Genomic DNA, 17,630 nt, shown 5'->3' on the forward strand with positions numbered 1-17,630 from the left:
CCCTTACTCACTCCATCAGCAAGCCACCTGAATATACTCTGTATCTAACATTCGTCAGTGTCCAGTGTCAGTCACTACCAGTGATTTCAAAGCCACCACCACATTAGGCCTGGATTATAGCAATAGCTTCCAAATGGTCTCCCTGCTTCCATTCTTATCTTTCTTGATCTACTTTCCACCCAACAGCCAGTGTTCCCTTAAAAATGATCAAAAAATAAAGACAAAATTCAGTAACCTTCAAAGGTTTCCCTGTCACACTGTAGAATAAAATAAAAAGTCTCTACCAGGGTCTATACAATGGGGAATATCATCCAGCCCCAAATACTTCCTGGCCTCACCTATCTTTCTCCCCTTTATTCATACTGGCTTCCTTGCTATCCTTTGGGGATGCTGGGCAGGCTTCTGCCTCAAGGCCTTTTCATGTTTCCCTCTGTTCCCTTTGACTGGAACAACCTACCCTAATTATCCTATGACTGGCTGCTTCCTTTCCTTTGGGTCTTTGTTCAGATGTCCATTCTTAGAAAGGTCTCTCTCTCCTTAAAAAAATAGCAGCTTTCTTCACTTTCTACCTTCTGCTTTTTTTTTTCTTCATACTATCTCTTTTCTTATATTTTACATCATCTGCTAATATATGCTCCCCACTTTCTTGATCTTTGCCTATCTTTTTCACTATTGTGCCTTTTAACACTGAGCAGGTTCTGAACACAGAACAGGTTCTGATGTAATAGAAACACAGATGTTTGTTTAATGAATAAATTAATAATACATGGAAATGCTTATCTTTAAGCCATGGCATGGTTTTCAAACTCAAGTTTGCTGCCCCATAACCTAAATTGTTTCTAAGACATCCCAATCATATTTCCTCACATTTTTGGTCCCCATATTAACCACAGCTCCTTTCTGACTTTTGCCTGATCACATACTTTATATAAAACCTACTGCCTTTCACTCATCTGAAAAATCACCACAAAATTGGCTCTTATGCTCATCATTGATCTTATGATTTCTTTCTATAATGGCATCTCTTGTTTTCACCATTAGCTCCACCTGCGCTTTGCAGATCATTTCTGAGACAGGATTTGGGGACAACAGGTGCAGTTGGTGCCTGCTCCCCAAATGTCACACAAATAGGGCTCTTTTCCCAAAGCTTGGCTGTACTGTAGTCAGATGGAAAAAGCATCATCCCTAATAAGAGTTGCATAGGGACAGATGGTCTTTGTCTTCAGGAGTTCCTTCTCTGTATCAATTTCTTCCTTCTTTTGGTATTCTTGCCAACTTCAAGTGTTCCCTCATGGACTTACCCACTAACCTATCTAAGGAAATCGTGGTTCTATACTTCCTGATTGCCATCCTTCTCCCCCTTTATTTTGTGAATTTGTGAGTGTTGTTGTCAAGGTCCTGAGAAGATAGGTTGACCCTGCTTGAAGATTTTGTTTCTGCTGTATTTTTTTTTGTTTGGTTTAGCCATCATCTTAGAAAGGGTCTAACTTGTGCTCTGTGAGATACAGGACTATATGAGGTACATACATAGGGCAGAATTCTCACAGATTTGCATTTATAGATAGTCATAATCCTCTGATACAAGAAACTGGACATGTGCCACAACAATAACACATACACTTAAAATACACTGTGCAGCTGAACATTTCTCTGATTTTTAAAGTTAGCGTCATGTTGATATTAATCTGATTGTTTAGAGTTGATACTTATCAGGATCTTCCAAAAGAAGGGCAATTGGCAAGAGCTTCTTGGCCTTTAATCCTTAAGTACAAAGCCAACCATTCAAACGTTAACTTCTAGAAGAATAGTCTTATTTTATACACTAGAAATTGAGGCAACATGACATAGGGATAGAACAAACCATGTGAAAAATGAGTCTTCAATATAAGAATGTTTAGAATCTAAACTTCAGATTCTTAAAGGAAGCAACTTCCCTTCCTACAGTAAATAGAACACAGTAACTTACACTGAGAATAAATAAAGTAGTCTTTGGTTCCCAGAAAATTAACTTTTATTATTTGACTTTCCTCTCAATTTGGTAAGTACTTAGTCATATGGTTTATGAAACCAGTATTTCTTTTTCCTACACTGAGCATTTTGGTAGAATGCACTTTGAAATCTAGTTTTAAACTTCAGGGAAATATTTGTTACGGTATAAGCAAAATAATTAAATTTACAAAAAAGGACCTTATCTGAAAAAGAATAAAAAAACTTAGGGACCTCAACAATAGTGTTCACATGTACTTTATAACTCAGAAATGACCAGATAATTCAAATAATCACTTATTCTTGTAAGGCTGTAGATAAGATGCTTTCTACTACATCCTTTTAAGTATATTAAAACCCTTGCCTTGTACGGATGGTTGCTTTCACTTACTTGATCTCTTCCTGATTTATGTGATGTCATGTGACGTTCAAGTTGGGTTCTGTACGCAAAGGTGTAACTGCACAGGGAGCAACTAAAATTATCTTCATTCTTTTCATGGCGATATTTAATGTGTTCTTTCAGAGAGGTAAAACGTTTATAGCCTCTATCACAATATGGGCAGGTGAGTAACTGGGAGAATGCATCTGGTGTTCCTGAATAAGAAAGATAATATATTTTGAATTTAAAACATCCAAAAAAAATTACCAAAGCTGTCACTGAGTCCCTATGCTTTGTGCCAGATATTATACTACCTACTTTATATTTGATCCTTAAAATAATACAATGATACTATCTCTATTTCATAAAAGAGAAAACAGGATGCTCAGAAAGGTTAAATAACTTAAAAGTCACTTGGCCAGTAAATGATGAAGTCAGGATTCAAACATGTGCTGTCTGACTTTAAACTCTCATGTCTTTTCCACTAAACCACAAATCTTCCCTTCTTTTTGTAGGGTTAATTAGACAAAGAAAATATAAACAAAATTAGAAATATACATTACTTTTATAAATATATACATATTGAAGGGGACTTGTACACCATAATAGAATCTTTCCATTGGTAATGATGTATCATTAATTATTTAATGCTTTCTTTCTAATTTGGAAATGACACTCTATAAAGTTATTGCCATCACACAGTGAGTAGTATATAATTAGATTATGTTTTCAAGACACCCCTGCAGTTAGGTGTAGCCATATGACAGAGGTCAGACCACAAGAACAAGTGCTGGGGGAAATGAGTAACAGGAGCCAGATCTAGGTCTGTCCCACAAAAACCTCCCACGCATGCTTCTTTATGTTCTTTTCCTTACTGAATTACATGGATACATTTTCTGTAGAATTTTATATGGATAAGTATAGGATAGGATTCAGAAAATAAAGGAAATAGAGAAAAACTGGAGTTCACTGAGTGAACCATATAGTTTTTTAAGATTTATTTATTTGAGACAGAGGGGTGTGTGAATGGGGGGAAGGGTAAAGGGAGAGAATCTTCAAGCAGACTCCTTGCTGAGCATGGAGACTGCCACGTGGGTTGATGTGGGGCTCGATCCCAGGACCTATGAGATCATGACCTGAGCCAAAACCAAGAGTTGGACACTTAACCAACTGAGACACCCAAGTGCTCCTGAATGAACCATATTTTTACACATGGAGCCATCTAAGCCCGACAATCCTAAAACGTAATACTATTTTGCCAATTAATATTATTTAACTAAGAGTGCTTTTCCATATTTGGTTTATTTCTTTAAAAAAAAAAAAAGAGTTCCTAAAAGATAAAACTTATTGTAAATCATATCTTTACCCTCATTTGAATTTCTTATTGAAAAAGACTTGGGACGCCTGGGTGGCTCAGTCGGTTAAGCTGCTGCCTTCAGCTCAGGTCAGGATCCTGGGATTGAGTCCCACATCGGGCTCCTTGCTCAGCAGGGAGCCTACTTCTCTCTCCACCTCTGCCTGCCACTCTGCCTGCTTGTGCATACTCTTTCTCTCTCTGACAAATAAATAAATAAATAAATAAAATCTTAAAAAAAAAAAGATAAAAAGAAAAAGACTACCAAAGAAAATTATATTACAATCTCAAAATCCCTCATAAACATATATTACCTTTATTGAAATCCAAGTCAATATAAATTAAAAGTTTTGCTTGAGAACCAGCCTGCATGTAATAGACTGAGCACCTGATCCCATATGAATAAAATCAAACAACCAAATCCCCCAAAGTTTATGATGGTGTCTTTATTATCAGCCAGCAAGGCAACTGGAATCAGAGAATTTTCTGCTGGTGATGTCTCTAAAATGACCTACTTCTAATGGGATTAGATTAGCCACATGAAATTGTTTTGGAAATCACGTTATGTTTTGTCTGGTATTAATTTCCTATTTGTAAAGGTAAGTAGGAAATCAACATTTGGGACATTCTCCTTGCCAGAGTACCTAATCCGTCCTATTGATTTTAGCTGGTTACAGTGGCAGAAGTCCAAGTGAGCCATTGCAGGTGCTTTATTATTGGCACCACAATCGACATGTGATTCTATTACTTAAGCTGCTTATAATCCAAGTGTAATACAGCTGTCTGTTCTCATTATGTTCTATTTTCTTTTTTGCCTTCATCATTAATAAACAAAATACTAGTAATTTTGTAATATGACAGGGTGCTCATAATATTCTACCAGCAAGTTATTATTTTCATAAATCAATCTATATTGAATTTCTCACACAAGGAGATAAGAATTTATTCTTTTAGGATACTAGCATAAAACAACAAAAAGTAAACCTGAATATCTGACATAATAAGAGCAAATTATAGAACTAACAGGCTTGAGAGTTAAATGAAAATTTTTGTTTCTATTTTTGAAAAATATTGGATGTTTATTTAAAAGAATCACTTTTTTAAGCAAAGAAGGCTTATCACATAAGGAAAAAATTTTTCTTTTTAGAATTCTTATAAATAACTTTAGAAAGAAATCCAAACTATGTCTATTTTTTGAGCAGTCTATAATTTCCTTATGTATCTGTGACTATGAATATGCTTTAAAAAAAAACCTTAATTTTTGTATCCTAAACCTCCTTTGCTCAGTAGCATGACATTTCAGACTGATAGTAGTACTGGATATAAAATATTTGCAAAATCTCCTTTAATTGTGCACCACTGATTCAGAGTTTGTGATACTTCAGCCTTCCAGAAAAAAGTTTGCCCTCTGACAATTTATGAAGTACAGAGAGCGTGTTGAATCCACCAACACTTAAAAAGCTGAGGGCTTCTGAGGATAATCTGATGTTACTGGTGTGACAGAATGTCTACTATGAAATATTTTATTAGCTGTATACCTGAAAGTAATGAGTATCTGAATTAAAAACAGATTCTAGAATTCAAATGTTTTACTAATTCAGAATGATTAGGGCCCCAATTTTTATAGGATTTTACTGTGTTGATTATAACAATGGACTTTACGAAGTTTAACTTTATTTGATCCGTGCAATAAAACATTTTTTTAAGATTTTATTTATTTATTTGACAGGCAGAGATCACAAGTAGGCAGAGCAGCAGGCAGAGAGAGAGAGGAGGGTGGGGAAGTAGGCTCCCTGCTGAGCAGAGAGCCCGATGTGGGGCTCGATCCCAGGACCCTGAGATTGTGACCGGAGCCGAAGGCAGAGGCCTAACCCACCGAGCCACCCAGGTGCTCCTTTCATGAGGATTCTTAAAGAACTTTCTGTTACATAAAAGATTTACATATGTATATTAAAATGTTTAAATTTCCTTTTCTTATTTATTATAACCTATGGGTTCCTCAGGTGAAATTTAACAAATTTCCTTTAAGGAAAAAAAAAAAAACTGGGGCACCTGGGTGGCTCAGTTGGTTAAGAGTCTGACTCTTGGTTTCAGCTCAGGTCATGATCTCAAGGTTGTAACTATGAGGTCCACATCAGGCGCCACACTCAGCATAGACTCTGCTTGGGATTCTCTCTTCCTTCCTCTGCCTGCCCCCACCCGTTCTCTCTCTAAACTAACTAAATAAATAAAATCTTAAAAAAACAAAAACAAAAAACCAACACCCTGAGAAATCAAAGTACAAATGGTAGGGACCTACAGAAGTTTAGAGTGCCTATAACTATAGACTCACCAAATATGCAAATAGATCAACACAACACTATTCATATAACTGTAATACTGTATCCCCAGGGGTAATAATCTTTGTAATAATTGTCTTCAAAAATGCATCCTTTTGGCACACTGGAGGAATCAATTCTAGAGTGTCCTACTTCTATTTCCTTTGTCACTGATTTAGTTACAGAAAATCCTATCGATTCTGAGGTGAAACTTCTATTTCTGCATTTTTCATAATTGATTCCTGATTTAAGGAAGGTACAGGTGATTCTTTGCAATGGAATCTATTTTGTTTTCTACACCATTCTCAATTTCCTTCAGAAATTTAAAAGTGGATTGATAAATAACACTAACTTAGCACCAAAAAAGCTGAATACTTACGTATAAATCTAACAAAGTATGTATAAGATTTATACAAGGAAAACTATAAAACTCCGACGAACAAAATCAAAGAAGTAAATAAATGGAGAGATATTCATTGTTTGAGGATAGGAAGACTTATTATTGTCAAGATGCCAGTTATTCCCAATTTGATTTAGTGGAATTCCAACTCAAATCTGGAAAGTCCTTTTATGGATACTGACAAACATTCTAAAGTTTATATGGAGAGGCAAAAGACACAGAATAGCCAATACAATATGGGAGGTGAAAAATAAAGTTGGAGGACTGACACTATCTGACTTTAAGACTTATTATAAAGCTATAGTAATCAAAACAGTGTGGTATTGGTGTGAGAATATAGAAATGGATCAGAGGAACAGAGAGCCAGAAATATCTTTATAAATAAAGTCAACTGGTCTTTGACAAAGGAGCAGAGGCAATACAATGGAGTAAAGATAGTCTTTTCAACAACAGTAATGGAACAGGAAACAAAAGCAAAAATGAACTACTGGGACTTCGTCAAGATAAAAAGCTTTAGCACCAGCAAAGGAAACAAAATCAACAAAACTAAAAGGCAACCTACAGAATGGGAGAAGATATTTGCAAATGACATACCAGATAAAGGGCTAGTATCCAAATTCGATAAGAAATTTACCAAACTCAATACCCAAAAAACAAAAAATCCAGACAAGAAATGGGCAGAAGGCATGAGCAGACATTTCTCGAAAGAAGACATACATGGCTAACAGATGCATGAAAAAATGCTCAATATCACTTGGCATCAAGGAAATACAAATCCAAACCACAATGAATACCACCTCACACCAGTCAGAATGGCTAAAATTATCAAGTCGGGAAAAAACAGATGTTGGCGAGGATGTGGAGAAAGGGAACCCTCTTACACTGTGGGTGGGAATGCAAACTGTTGCAGCCACTCTGGAAAACAGGATGGAGGTTCTTCAAAAAGTTAAAGATAGAACTACCCATGGCCCAGCAATTGCACTACTAGGTATTTACCCAAAGGATACAAAAATAGTGATTTGAAGGGATACCTGCACCCCAATGTTTATAGTAGCAATGTCCCCAATAGCTAAACTATGGAACAAGCCCAGATGACTACTGACAGACAAAAGGATAAAGAAGATACGGTGTATATAAATACAATGGACTATGACTCAGCCATCAAGAAGAGTGAAATCTTGTCATTTGCAATGTCATGGATGGAAATAGAGAGTATTATGTTAAGCAAAACAAGGCAGTCAGAGAAAGACAAATACCATGATTTCACATATGTGGAATTTAACAAACAAAATAGATGAACACAGGGTAAGGGAAGGAAAAATAAAATAATATTGAAACAGAGAGGGAGGCAAAGCATAAGGGACTCTTAGCTCTAGAAACAAACAGAGGGTTGCTGGGCGGGAGGTGGATGGGTAGATGGGGTAACAGGGTGATGGGCATTAAGGAGATCACTTGATAGAATGACCACTGGGTGTTATGTGGAACTACTCAATCACTAAATTCTACCCCAGAAATAATAATAACATTATATGTTAACTAAAATGAATTTAAACACCATATTAAAAAAGAAAAACGTAATGGAACAACTGAACATTCAGGACATGCATAATGTCCTGAATCTAGACACAGACCCTACACCCTTCCCAAAAATTAACCCAAAACGGATTACAAACCTAACTGTAAAATGTAAAACTATAAAGCTCCTAGAAGATAACAGGGAAAAACTAGATGACCCTACCTATGACAATGCCTTTTTTAGATATAACACCAAGGAAAGAAAGAATTGACAAGCAGGATTTCATGAAAATGAAAACTTCTGCTTCCGTGAAAGATGATTTCAAGAGGATTAGAAGACAAGTGCCATACTGGGAAAAATATTTGCAAAAGACACATCAGATAAAGGACTACTAGCCAAAATATACAAAGGACTCTTAAAACTCAACAATAAAAAATCAGTACCTTGATTAAAAAATAGTCCAAAGGCCTTAGCAGACACCTCACCAAAGAAGATATACAGATGGCAAATAGACTCTTCCCATCATACGTTATCAGGGAAATGCTAATTAAAACAAGATACCACCACACACCTATCAGAATGGCCAAAATCCAGAACACTGACACCACAAACTGCAAGCGAGGATGTCGAGCTACAGAAACTTTCTTATAAAAGTAAACATACTCTTACTAGAGGATCCAGCATATGTACTTCTTGGTATTTACCCAAAGGAGTTGGAAAATTTACATCTACACAAAAATCTGCACATGGATGTGCACGGCAACTTTATCTGTAATTGCCAAAACTTGCATGTCCTTCAGTAGGTGAACAGGTAAATAAACTATGGTACATCCAGACAACGGAATTATTATTCAGCACTTAAAAGAAATGAGCCATGAAAACACATGGAGGAAACTTAAGTGCATATTACTAAGTGAGAAAAGCCAAATTAAAAGGTTACATGCTGTGTAATTCCAACTATATGACATTCTGGAAAAGGCTATGGAGACACAAAAAGATCTTTGGTTTCCAGGGATGAGGGGAGGTGGGGAAAGATGAATAGGCAAAATATAGAGGGTGTTTAGGGCAATGAAAATACTCTATGAGATATTATAATGATGGATACATGTCATCACATATTTGTCCAAACCCACAAAATGTACACCACCAAGAATGAACCCTAAAGGAGATGATAGACTTTGGGTGTTTTCTGGTGAGCGATATTAATAATGGGAATAGTTAATGGGGGCAAGGGGTACATGGGAAATACCTGTACTTCTGTCTCACTTTTTGGTGAACTTTCGGCTTTTCTAAAAATGTCTTTTAAAAAAGTTGATTATTTAAATATTAAGTTATATCTATCCATTAAACTGGGAACCCCAGAAAAATCAAACCAGATATAGGATCTTAAATACTTTAAATATCCCCAAACATTCCAAGTGACGTCTTAGTTCGTGGTGCAGATCTTGCATAAAATTTCTTATAGGAATATTTGATTGCAATTGTCATCTGTTTCTAGCATGGAAGGAGGGAATGGTAGTCTATTTCCTTTTAGGAGAGTATGAAATATTAGAACTACATTTTACCACTCTTCATACACAGGCTGTTCATATCAGAATAGACTAGAGCATGACTTTCAGAACAGTGGAAAAAAATCAAGAGGCAGTTAAAGGTCATCCTAGCTCCCATTTCTAATACTTGCCCTGTGAGTGAATGGAAATCAACGTCCAGGCATTGTTCTAAGCACTTCATTGCAGTGGCCTTACCAGTAGTGAGATGCCACAAATTTAATACTATGCTGTTATCATACACGTGTTCCTTTTATTAAAGAGATTATTTTCTATGGGCATCTGCCAAAAATGTTAGATATCAGAAATGTTCCCTAGAGTAGAGTAGGTTCCCACTGTAAGCTATGGAAATGATAATCCTGTAAAGATGAAAACAAAAGCAACTGTGAAGCTCTACTTACCATTGTCATCATGACCACTGGCTTCTGGGGTGCCCTGCCTCTGGTCCTCTTCAGGTGCCTCGGGGTAAATGACAGCAGTGTCTTGTTGTTGCAGGAACTCTTCAACATTAGGATCATGGTTTTGTTCATTTTCTGCATCTGAGTCACATTCATCATCTTTTACTAAAAGAAATGCATACTTTATACTGCCAAGTTGTTACAAAGCTTTTCTAAATAAGAAATTATTTACCTTAAGAGAACACACTATTGTTCTTGAATTTGTAGGAAATATTTGCCCAAAATTAAAAACAAAATTTACTCATTCTGTTGTCTATTATTAAGAAGTCTTTAAGAAAGCTTTACAACAGTCTTGAATTTTCACAATATCTCTCTTAAACTTTAGAGTGTACTTCTAGTCTATGTGACTGATAGGACACAGAAAAGGTAATATAGTTGAATGAATTCTTAATTTCTCAATCAAGGATAAATCAAGGAAAAAAGGGAGAAAACCTTAGTTCTCAAACCTTAGTCCTTCCTAGGAACCTATTAGATATTTACTTAGAGTTGTAAATCCGAATCATGCTCAATTTAAACCACTTTGAAGTTCAGTACAGGTATCTGATTTCCTAGACAACAGTGTTAATAGTTATCTATAGCTGGAAAAATATCTACTAAGAGTTAGGAGTATCAAATCCATAAAACTGCTTATCTCCTCTAGTACTCATATATAATAAACAAGGCTACTTTTCCTTTATTTCTGCTTCAGTAAATGTTTAACAGTGGGCTAGGGGCAGAGGCATTTTTTCTTCTGGTTAGAAAGTTTCAAGAGATAATGGAATACTGCCACTTTGAGAAGGAAACCCAGAGTGCTTCGAGTTCCTAAAGCAGTATTGCTGCACCATGGTTTCCCTCCATTTCCTCCACTGGCTCCAGAGGACAGTGTCTACTCCATGCTGCTGGTAACTGCAATGTGTTGTATGGCTGTCTCGTGGCTGACTTCTTATACGCTTCAGGCTGAACTGTCACTTCTAAATCTGTAAAATAGCATTTCCCAGCAGACTAAAATTGGGCCAAATTAAAATGCTGAGGTGTAGGCATGTTTTTGTGTGCTAGTTATTGAAACAATCTTGTTAAATCTCCCACATAGTGGAGATTTAAAGTCCTCAGGTCAGCTGCTGTTTAAAACCTTAGAGCCAATGACATAATAATAATGGTGACCCACCATTTCCCCCTCCTTTCTAATATAGCCAATAGCTATCAATTATTTAGCACTGGGTTACTGGATCCAGGGGGAAGTGAAAACTCTTGAAGAGGTAAGCTGGTACTGTGGGTATTAAGGGAGTCTATTTCCAAATCCTCAAATTCCGTGTATATTCTTTCTTAGAATCTGGAAGGTTCTCTCTACTCTCCCCTTTCCAGACTTTCTAAGACTTCCTTAAAAGGAAGAAGAGATGGAGTGCCTTGGTGGCTCAGTGGCTCAGGTCATGATGTCAGAGATGTGTGACTGAGCCCTGCATGTGCTCAGCTGGGAGTCTGCTTGCTCCTCTCCCTCTCCTTCTTCTTCCCTCACCCCACCCCCACTGATGCTGCTGCTGTCTCTAGCTCTCTCTTAGATAAATAGATAGATAGATAGATAAATAAATACATAAATAAATCTATCTTTTTAAAAAGGAAGAAGAGGGGGGTGCCTGGGTAGCTCAGTCGGTTAAGTGTCTGCCTTCTGCTCAGGTCATGATCTCAGTGTGCTGGGATCAAGCCCCTCTTGGAATTCCTGCTCTTTCTTTCAAATAAATAAATAAAATCTTAAAAAAAAAAAGGAAGAAGAGAAAAAGTCATATCCCAGTACAGTCATCCTGTGCATTGCCTTGGAGTGTAAAAACCTCCAGGTTGCCAAAGGAAAAAAATTCAAAATACTGATGGGGGGAAAACAACTTCCTTCCTTCCTTCCTTCCTTTGTTCCTCTCCCCCTCCCTCCCTCCCTTTCTTTCTTTAGCATATATTTTTTTAAAGATTTATTTATTTACTTGAGAGAGAGAGAAAAAGAGAGAGAGAGAAAGAAGGAGCAAGGGGAGTGGCAGAGGGAGAGGGAGAAGCAGACTCCTGGGGGAGCAGGCAGCCCGCAGTGAGGGTGGGGGCCCTAGATCCCAGGACTTCAGGATCATGATCTGAGCTGAAGGCTTAACTGACCAAGCCACCCAGGCACCCTGGGAAAACTTTCTTATTGATTAATTAAGACAGGCCTTTCAGTTTTTTCTGTTTATATGGATTTATATCTGGGGTTAAAGCATGGCAATTTTCTGTTATGGGGATATTTTGGCTGTAGTTAGGAAGCTCTGAAATTAGCTATATAATAATATGGTCAGAGGGAGTGAGAGTAGTTTTCTTTTAATGGCCTCATCTATTCCATTGCCTAACTATTATTAAAAATGTCATTGCTCTACAGGAAGCTGGTCAGAGTAAATCAAAGAATATTCTCAAAAATCATTCCTACAGTCTGTCATTAGCGGGAAAAATAAGCATTTTTAAAAAATTTTTTATTTTTTATAAACATATATTTTTATCCCCAGGGGTACAGGTCTGTGAATCACCAGGTTTACACACTTCACAGCACTCACCAAAGCACATACCCTCCCCAATGTCCATAATCCCACCCCCTTCCCCCAACCCCCCTCCCCCAGCAACCCTCAGTTTGTTTTGTGAGATTAAGAGTCACTTATGGTTTGTCTCCCTCCCAATCCCATCTTGTTTCATTGACTCTTCTCCTACCCACTTAAGCCCCCATGTTGCATCACCACTTCCTCATATCAGGGAGATCATATGATAGTTGTCTTTCTCCGCTTGACTTATTTCCCTAAGCATGATACGCTCTAGTTCCATCCATGTTGTCGCAAATGGCAAGATTTCATTTCTTTTGATGGCTGCATAGTATTCCATTGTGTATATATACCACTTCTTCTAGATGGACATCTAGGTTCTTTCCATAGTTTGGCTATTGTGGACATTGCTGCTATAAACATTCGGGTGCACGTGCCCCTTTGGATCACTATGTTTGTATCTTTAGGGTAAATACCCAATAGTGCAATTGCTAGGTCATAGGGCAGTTCTATTTTCAACATTTTAAGGAACCTCCATGCTGTTTTCCAGAGTGGCTGCACCAGCTTGCATTCCCACCAACAGTGTAGGAGGGTTCCCCTTTCTCCGCATCCTCGCCAGCATCTGTCATTTCCTGACTTGTTTATTTTAGCCATTCTGACTGGTGTGAGGTGATATCGCACTGTGGTTTTGATTTGTATTTCCCTGATGCCGAGTGATATGGAGCACTTTTTCATGTGTCTGTTGGCCATCTGGATGTCTTCTTTGCAGAAATGTCTGTTCATGTCCTCTGCCCATTTCTTGATTGGATTATTTGTTCTTTGGGTGTTGAGTTTGCTAAGTTCTTTATAGATTCTGGACACTAGTCCTTTATCTGATATGTCGTTTGCAAATATCTTCTCCCATTCTGTCAGTTGTCTTTTGATTTTGTTAACTGTTTCCTTTGCTGTGCAAAAGCTTTTGATCTTGATGAGATCCCAATAGTTCATTTTTGCCCTTGCTTCCCTTGTCTTTGGCGTTGTTCCTAGGAAGATGTTGCTGCGGCTGAGGTTGAAGAGGTTGCTGCCTGTGTTCTCCTCAAGGATTTTGTTGGATTCCTTTCGCACATTGAGGTCCTTCATCCATTTTGAGTCTATTTTTGTGTGTGGTGTAAGGAAATGGTCCAATTTCATTTTTCTGCATGTGGCTGTCCAATTTTCCCAGCACCATTTGTTGAAGAGGCTCTCTTTTTTCCATTGGACAGTCTTTCCTGCTTTGTCGAAGATTAGTTGACCATAGAGTTGAGGGTCTATTTCTGGGCTCTCTATTCTGTTCCATTGATCTATGTGTCTGTTTTTGTGTGAGTACCATGCTGTCTTGATGATGACAGCTTTGTAATAGAGCTTGAAGTCCGGAATTGTGATGCCACCAACGTTGGCTTTCTTTTTCAATATCCCTTTGGCTATTCGAGGTCTTTTCTGGTTCCATATAAATTTTAGAATTATTTGTTCCATTTCTTTGAAAAAGATGGATGGTACTTTGATAGGAATTGCATTAAATGTGTAGATTGCTTTAGGTAGCATAGACATTTTCACAATATTTATTCTTCCAATCCAGGAGCATGGAACATTTTTCCATTTCTTTGTGTCTTCCTCAATTTCTTTCATGAGTCCTTTATAGTTTTCTGAGTATAGATTCTGTGCCTCTTTGGTTAGGTTTATTCCTAGGTATCTTATGGTTTTCGGTGCAATTGTAAATAGGATTGACTCCTTAATTTCTCTTTCTTCTGTCTTGCTGTTGGTGTAGAGAAATGCAACTGATTTCTGTGCATTGATTTTATATCCTGACACTTTACTGAATTCCTGTATAAGTTCTAGCAGTTTTGGAGTGGAGTCTTTTGGGTTTTCCACATATAGTATCATATCATCTGCAAAGAATGATAATTTGACTTCTTCTTTGCCGATTTGGATGCCTTTAATTTCCTTTTGTTGTCTGATTGCTGAGGCTAGGACCTCTAGTACTATGTTGAATATCAGTGGTGATAATGGACATCCCTGCCGTGTTCCTGACCTTAGCAGAAAAGCTTTCAGTTTTTCTCCATTGAGAATGATATTTGCGGTGGGTTTTTCATAGATGGCTTTGATGATATTGAGGTATGTGCCCTCTATCCCTATACTTTGAAAAGTTTTGATCAGGAAGGGATGCTGTCCTTTGTCAAATGCTTTTCAGCATCTACTGAGAGTATCATATGGTTCTTGTTCTTTCTTTTATTGATGTGTTGTATCACATTGACTGATTTGCGGATGTTGAACCAACCTTGCAGCCCTGGAATAAATCCCACTTGGTCGTGGTGAATAATCCTTTTAATGTACTGTTGAATCCTATTGGCTAGTATTTTGTTGAGTATTTTCGCATCTGTGTTCATCAAGGATATTGGTCTATAGCTCTCTTTTTTGATGGGATCCTTGTCTGGTTTTGGGATCAAGGTGATGCTGGCCTCATAAAATGAGTTTGGAAGTTTTCCTTCCATTTCTATTTTTTGGAACAGTTTCAGGAGAATAGGAATTAGTTCTTCTTTAAATGTTTGGTAGAATTCCCCCGGGAAGCCGTCTGGCCCTGGGCTTTTGTTTGTTTGGAGATTTTTAATGACTGTTTCAATCTCCTTACTGGTTATCGGTCTGTTCAGGCTTTCTATTTTTTCCTGGTTCAGTTGTGGTAGTTTATATGTTTCTAGGAATGCATCCATTTCTTCCAGATTTTCAAATTTATTGGCGTAGAGTTGCTCATAGTATGTTCTTATAATAGTTTATATTTCTTTGGTGTTAGTTGTGATCTCTCCTCTTTCATTCATGATTTTATTTATTTGGGTCCTTTCTCTTTTCTTTTTGATAAGTCGGGCCAGGGGTTTATCAATTTTATTAATTCTTTCAAAGAACCAGCTCCTAGTATCATTGATTTGTTCTATTGTTTTTTTGTTTTCTGTTTCATTGATTTCAGCTCTGATCTTTATGATTTCTCTTCTCCTGCTCGGCTTAGGGTTTCTTTCTTGTTCTTTCTCCAGCTCCTTTAGGTGTAGGGTTAGGTTGTGTACCTGAGACCTTTCTTGTTTCTTGAGAAAGGCTTGTACTGCTATATATTTTCCTCTGAGGACTGCCTTTTTGTGTCCCACAGATTTTGAACCGTTGTATTTTCATTATCATTTGTTTCCATGATTTTTTTCAATTCTTCTTTAATTTCCCGGTTGACCCATTCATTCTTTAGAAGGATGCTGTTTAGTCTCCATGTATTTGGGTTCTTTCCAAACTTCCTTTTGTGGTTGAGTTCTAGCTTTAGAGCATTGTGGTCTGAAAATATGCAGGAAAGGATCCCAATCTTTTGATACCAGTTGAGACCTGATTTAGGACCGAGGATGTGATCTATTCTGGAGAATGTTCCATGTGCACTAGAGAAGAATGTGTATTCTGTTGCTTTGGGATGAAATGTTGTGAATATATCTGTGATGTCCATCTGGTCCAGTGTGTCGTTTAAGCCCGTTATTTTCTTGCTGATCTTTTGCTTGGATGATCTGTCCATTTCAGTGAGGGGAGTGTTAAAGTCCCCTACTATTATTGTATTATTGTTGATGTGTTTCTTTGATTTTGTTATTAATTGGTTTATATAGTGGCTGCTCCCACGTTGGGGGCATAGATATTTAAAATTGTTAGATCTTCTTGTTGGACAGACCCTTTGAGTATGATATAGTGTCTTTCCTCATCTCTTATTATAGTCTAATTATTCTAATGTTGTTTCGTCTTCTGGTGTCACTTATCTCTCGAATTCTCCCCTTGTGGTCCAGTAGCTGTTTGTCCCTCTTTTGCTCAGCTTCTTTATTCTCTGTCATTTGGTCTTCTATATCACTAATTCTTTCTTCTGCCTCATTAATCCTAGCAGCGAGAGCCTCCATTTTTGATTACACCTCATTAATAGCTTTTTTGATTTCAACTTGGTTAGATTTTAGTTCTTTTATTTCTCCAGAAAGGGCTTTTATATTTCTCGAGAGGGTTTCTCTAATATCTTCCATGCCTTTTTCGATCCCGGCTAGAACCTTGAGAATTGTCATTCTGAACTCTAGATCTGACATATTACCAATGTCTGTATTGATTAGGTCCCTAGCCTTCAGTACTGCCTCTTGTTCCTTTTTTGTGTTGAATTTTTCCGTCTTGTCATTTTGTCCCGATAAGAGTATATGAAGGAGCAAGTAAAATACTAAAAGGGTGGCAACAACCCCAGGAAAATATGCTTTAACCAAATTAGAGCAGATCCCAAATCGTGAGGGAGGAGAAAGGGGTTAAAAAGAGGTTCAAAAAGGAAGAAAGAAAAAAAAGAAAAATGAAAAAAAAAGAAAAGTAAAGAATTTTAAAAAAAGAAAACAAGTAAGAAAAATATAAAAAAGAAAATATATATATATTAAACTAGTTAAAAAACGTTAAAAAAGAAAAAGGTAAAAGTTAAAAAAAAAAATTACCAGAAGGCAAGAAAAAAAACAAAAAATGAAAAAGAAAAAAATTAAATTATCTGCAAGACTAAAAAAAATCACAGGGAAAAAGCCATGAGTTCCGTGCTTTGCTTTCTCCTCCTCTGGAATTCTGCTGCTCTCCTTGGTATTGAATCCGCACTCCTTGGTAGGTGAACTTGGTCTTGGCTGGATTTCTTGTTGATCTTCTGGGAGAGGGGCCTGTTGTAGTGATTCTCAAGTGTCCTTGCCCCAGGCAGAATTGCACTGCCCTTACCAGGGGCCAGGGTGAGTAATGCGCTTGGGTTTGCTTTTAGGAGCTTTTGTTCCCTGAGTGCTTTCCGTAGAGTTCCAGAGGACGGGAATACAAATGGCGGCCTCCTGGTCTCCAGCCCGGAGGAGCCGAGAGCCCAGGGCCCCACTCCTCAGTGCGCCCCCAGAGAACAGCGCCCAGTTACTCCCGTCTGCCTGACCTCCGGCCACGCTCGGAGCTCACCGAGCCTGTGGCAGGTTCAAGGTAACACAGAGCTGTGAGCTTACTGTCGGCTCTGTCTCTGCAGTCAGCTTTCCCGTTCCAATACCCGCAAGCTCTGCGACACTCAGACACCCCCGATCCTTCTGTGACCCTGTGGGACCTGAGGCCACGCTGACCCCGTGTGGGCTTCGCCCCGGTTTAGCCTCTGGAGC

General features: G+C 37.8%; 1 protein-coding gene across 11 annotated transcripts in view; it reads right to left on the minus strand.

The window, feature by feature from the left end:
- Window positions 1-17,630, minus strand: part of ZEB1 (zinc finger E-box binding homeobox 1) — a 189,833-nt gene that overhangs the window by 14,621 nt on the left and 157,582 nt on the right. For 7 of the 11 annotated variants that reach the window (XM_045069140.1, XM_045069141.1, XM_045069135.1 and 4 more), the window contains one exon: window positions 9,902-10,039. In XM_045069140.1, coding sequence (XP_044925075.1) covers window positions 9,902-10,039 — 138 coding nt within the window. Of the gene's footprint in view, window positions 1-2,377; window positions 2,581-9,901; window positions 10,064-17,630 lie in introns of all 11 variants that reach the window. The other 4 variants (XM_045069134.1, XM_045069133.1, XM_045069132.1 and 1 more) reach the window with 2 other exon arrangements.

The sequence above is a fragment of the Mustela putorius genome, unplaced genomic scaffold (genome assembly GCF_011764305.1).
Source record: "Mustela putorius furo isolate JIRA1106 unplaced genomic scaffold, ASM1176430v1.1 tig00003913_pilon_pilon_pilon, whole genome shotgun sequence".
Taxonomy (NCBI): domain Eukaryota; kingdom Metazoa; phylum Chordata; class Mammalia; order Carnivora; family Mustelidae; genus Mustela; species Mustela putorius.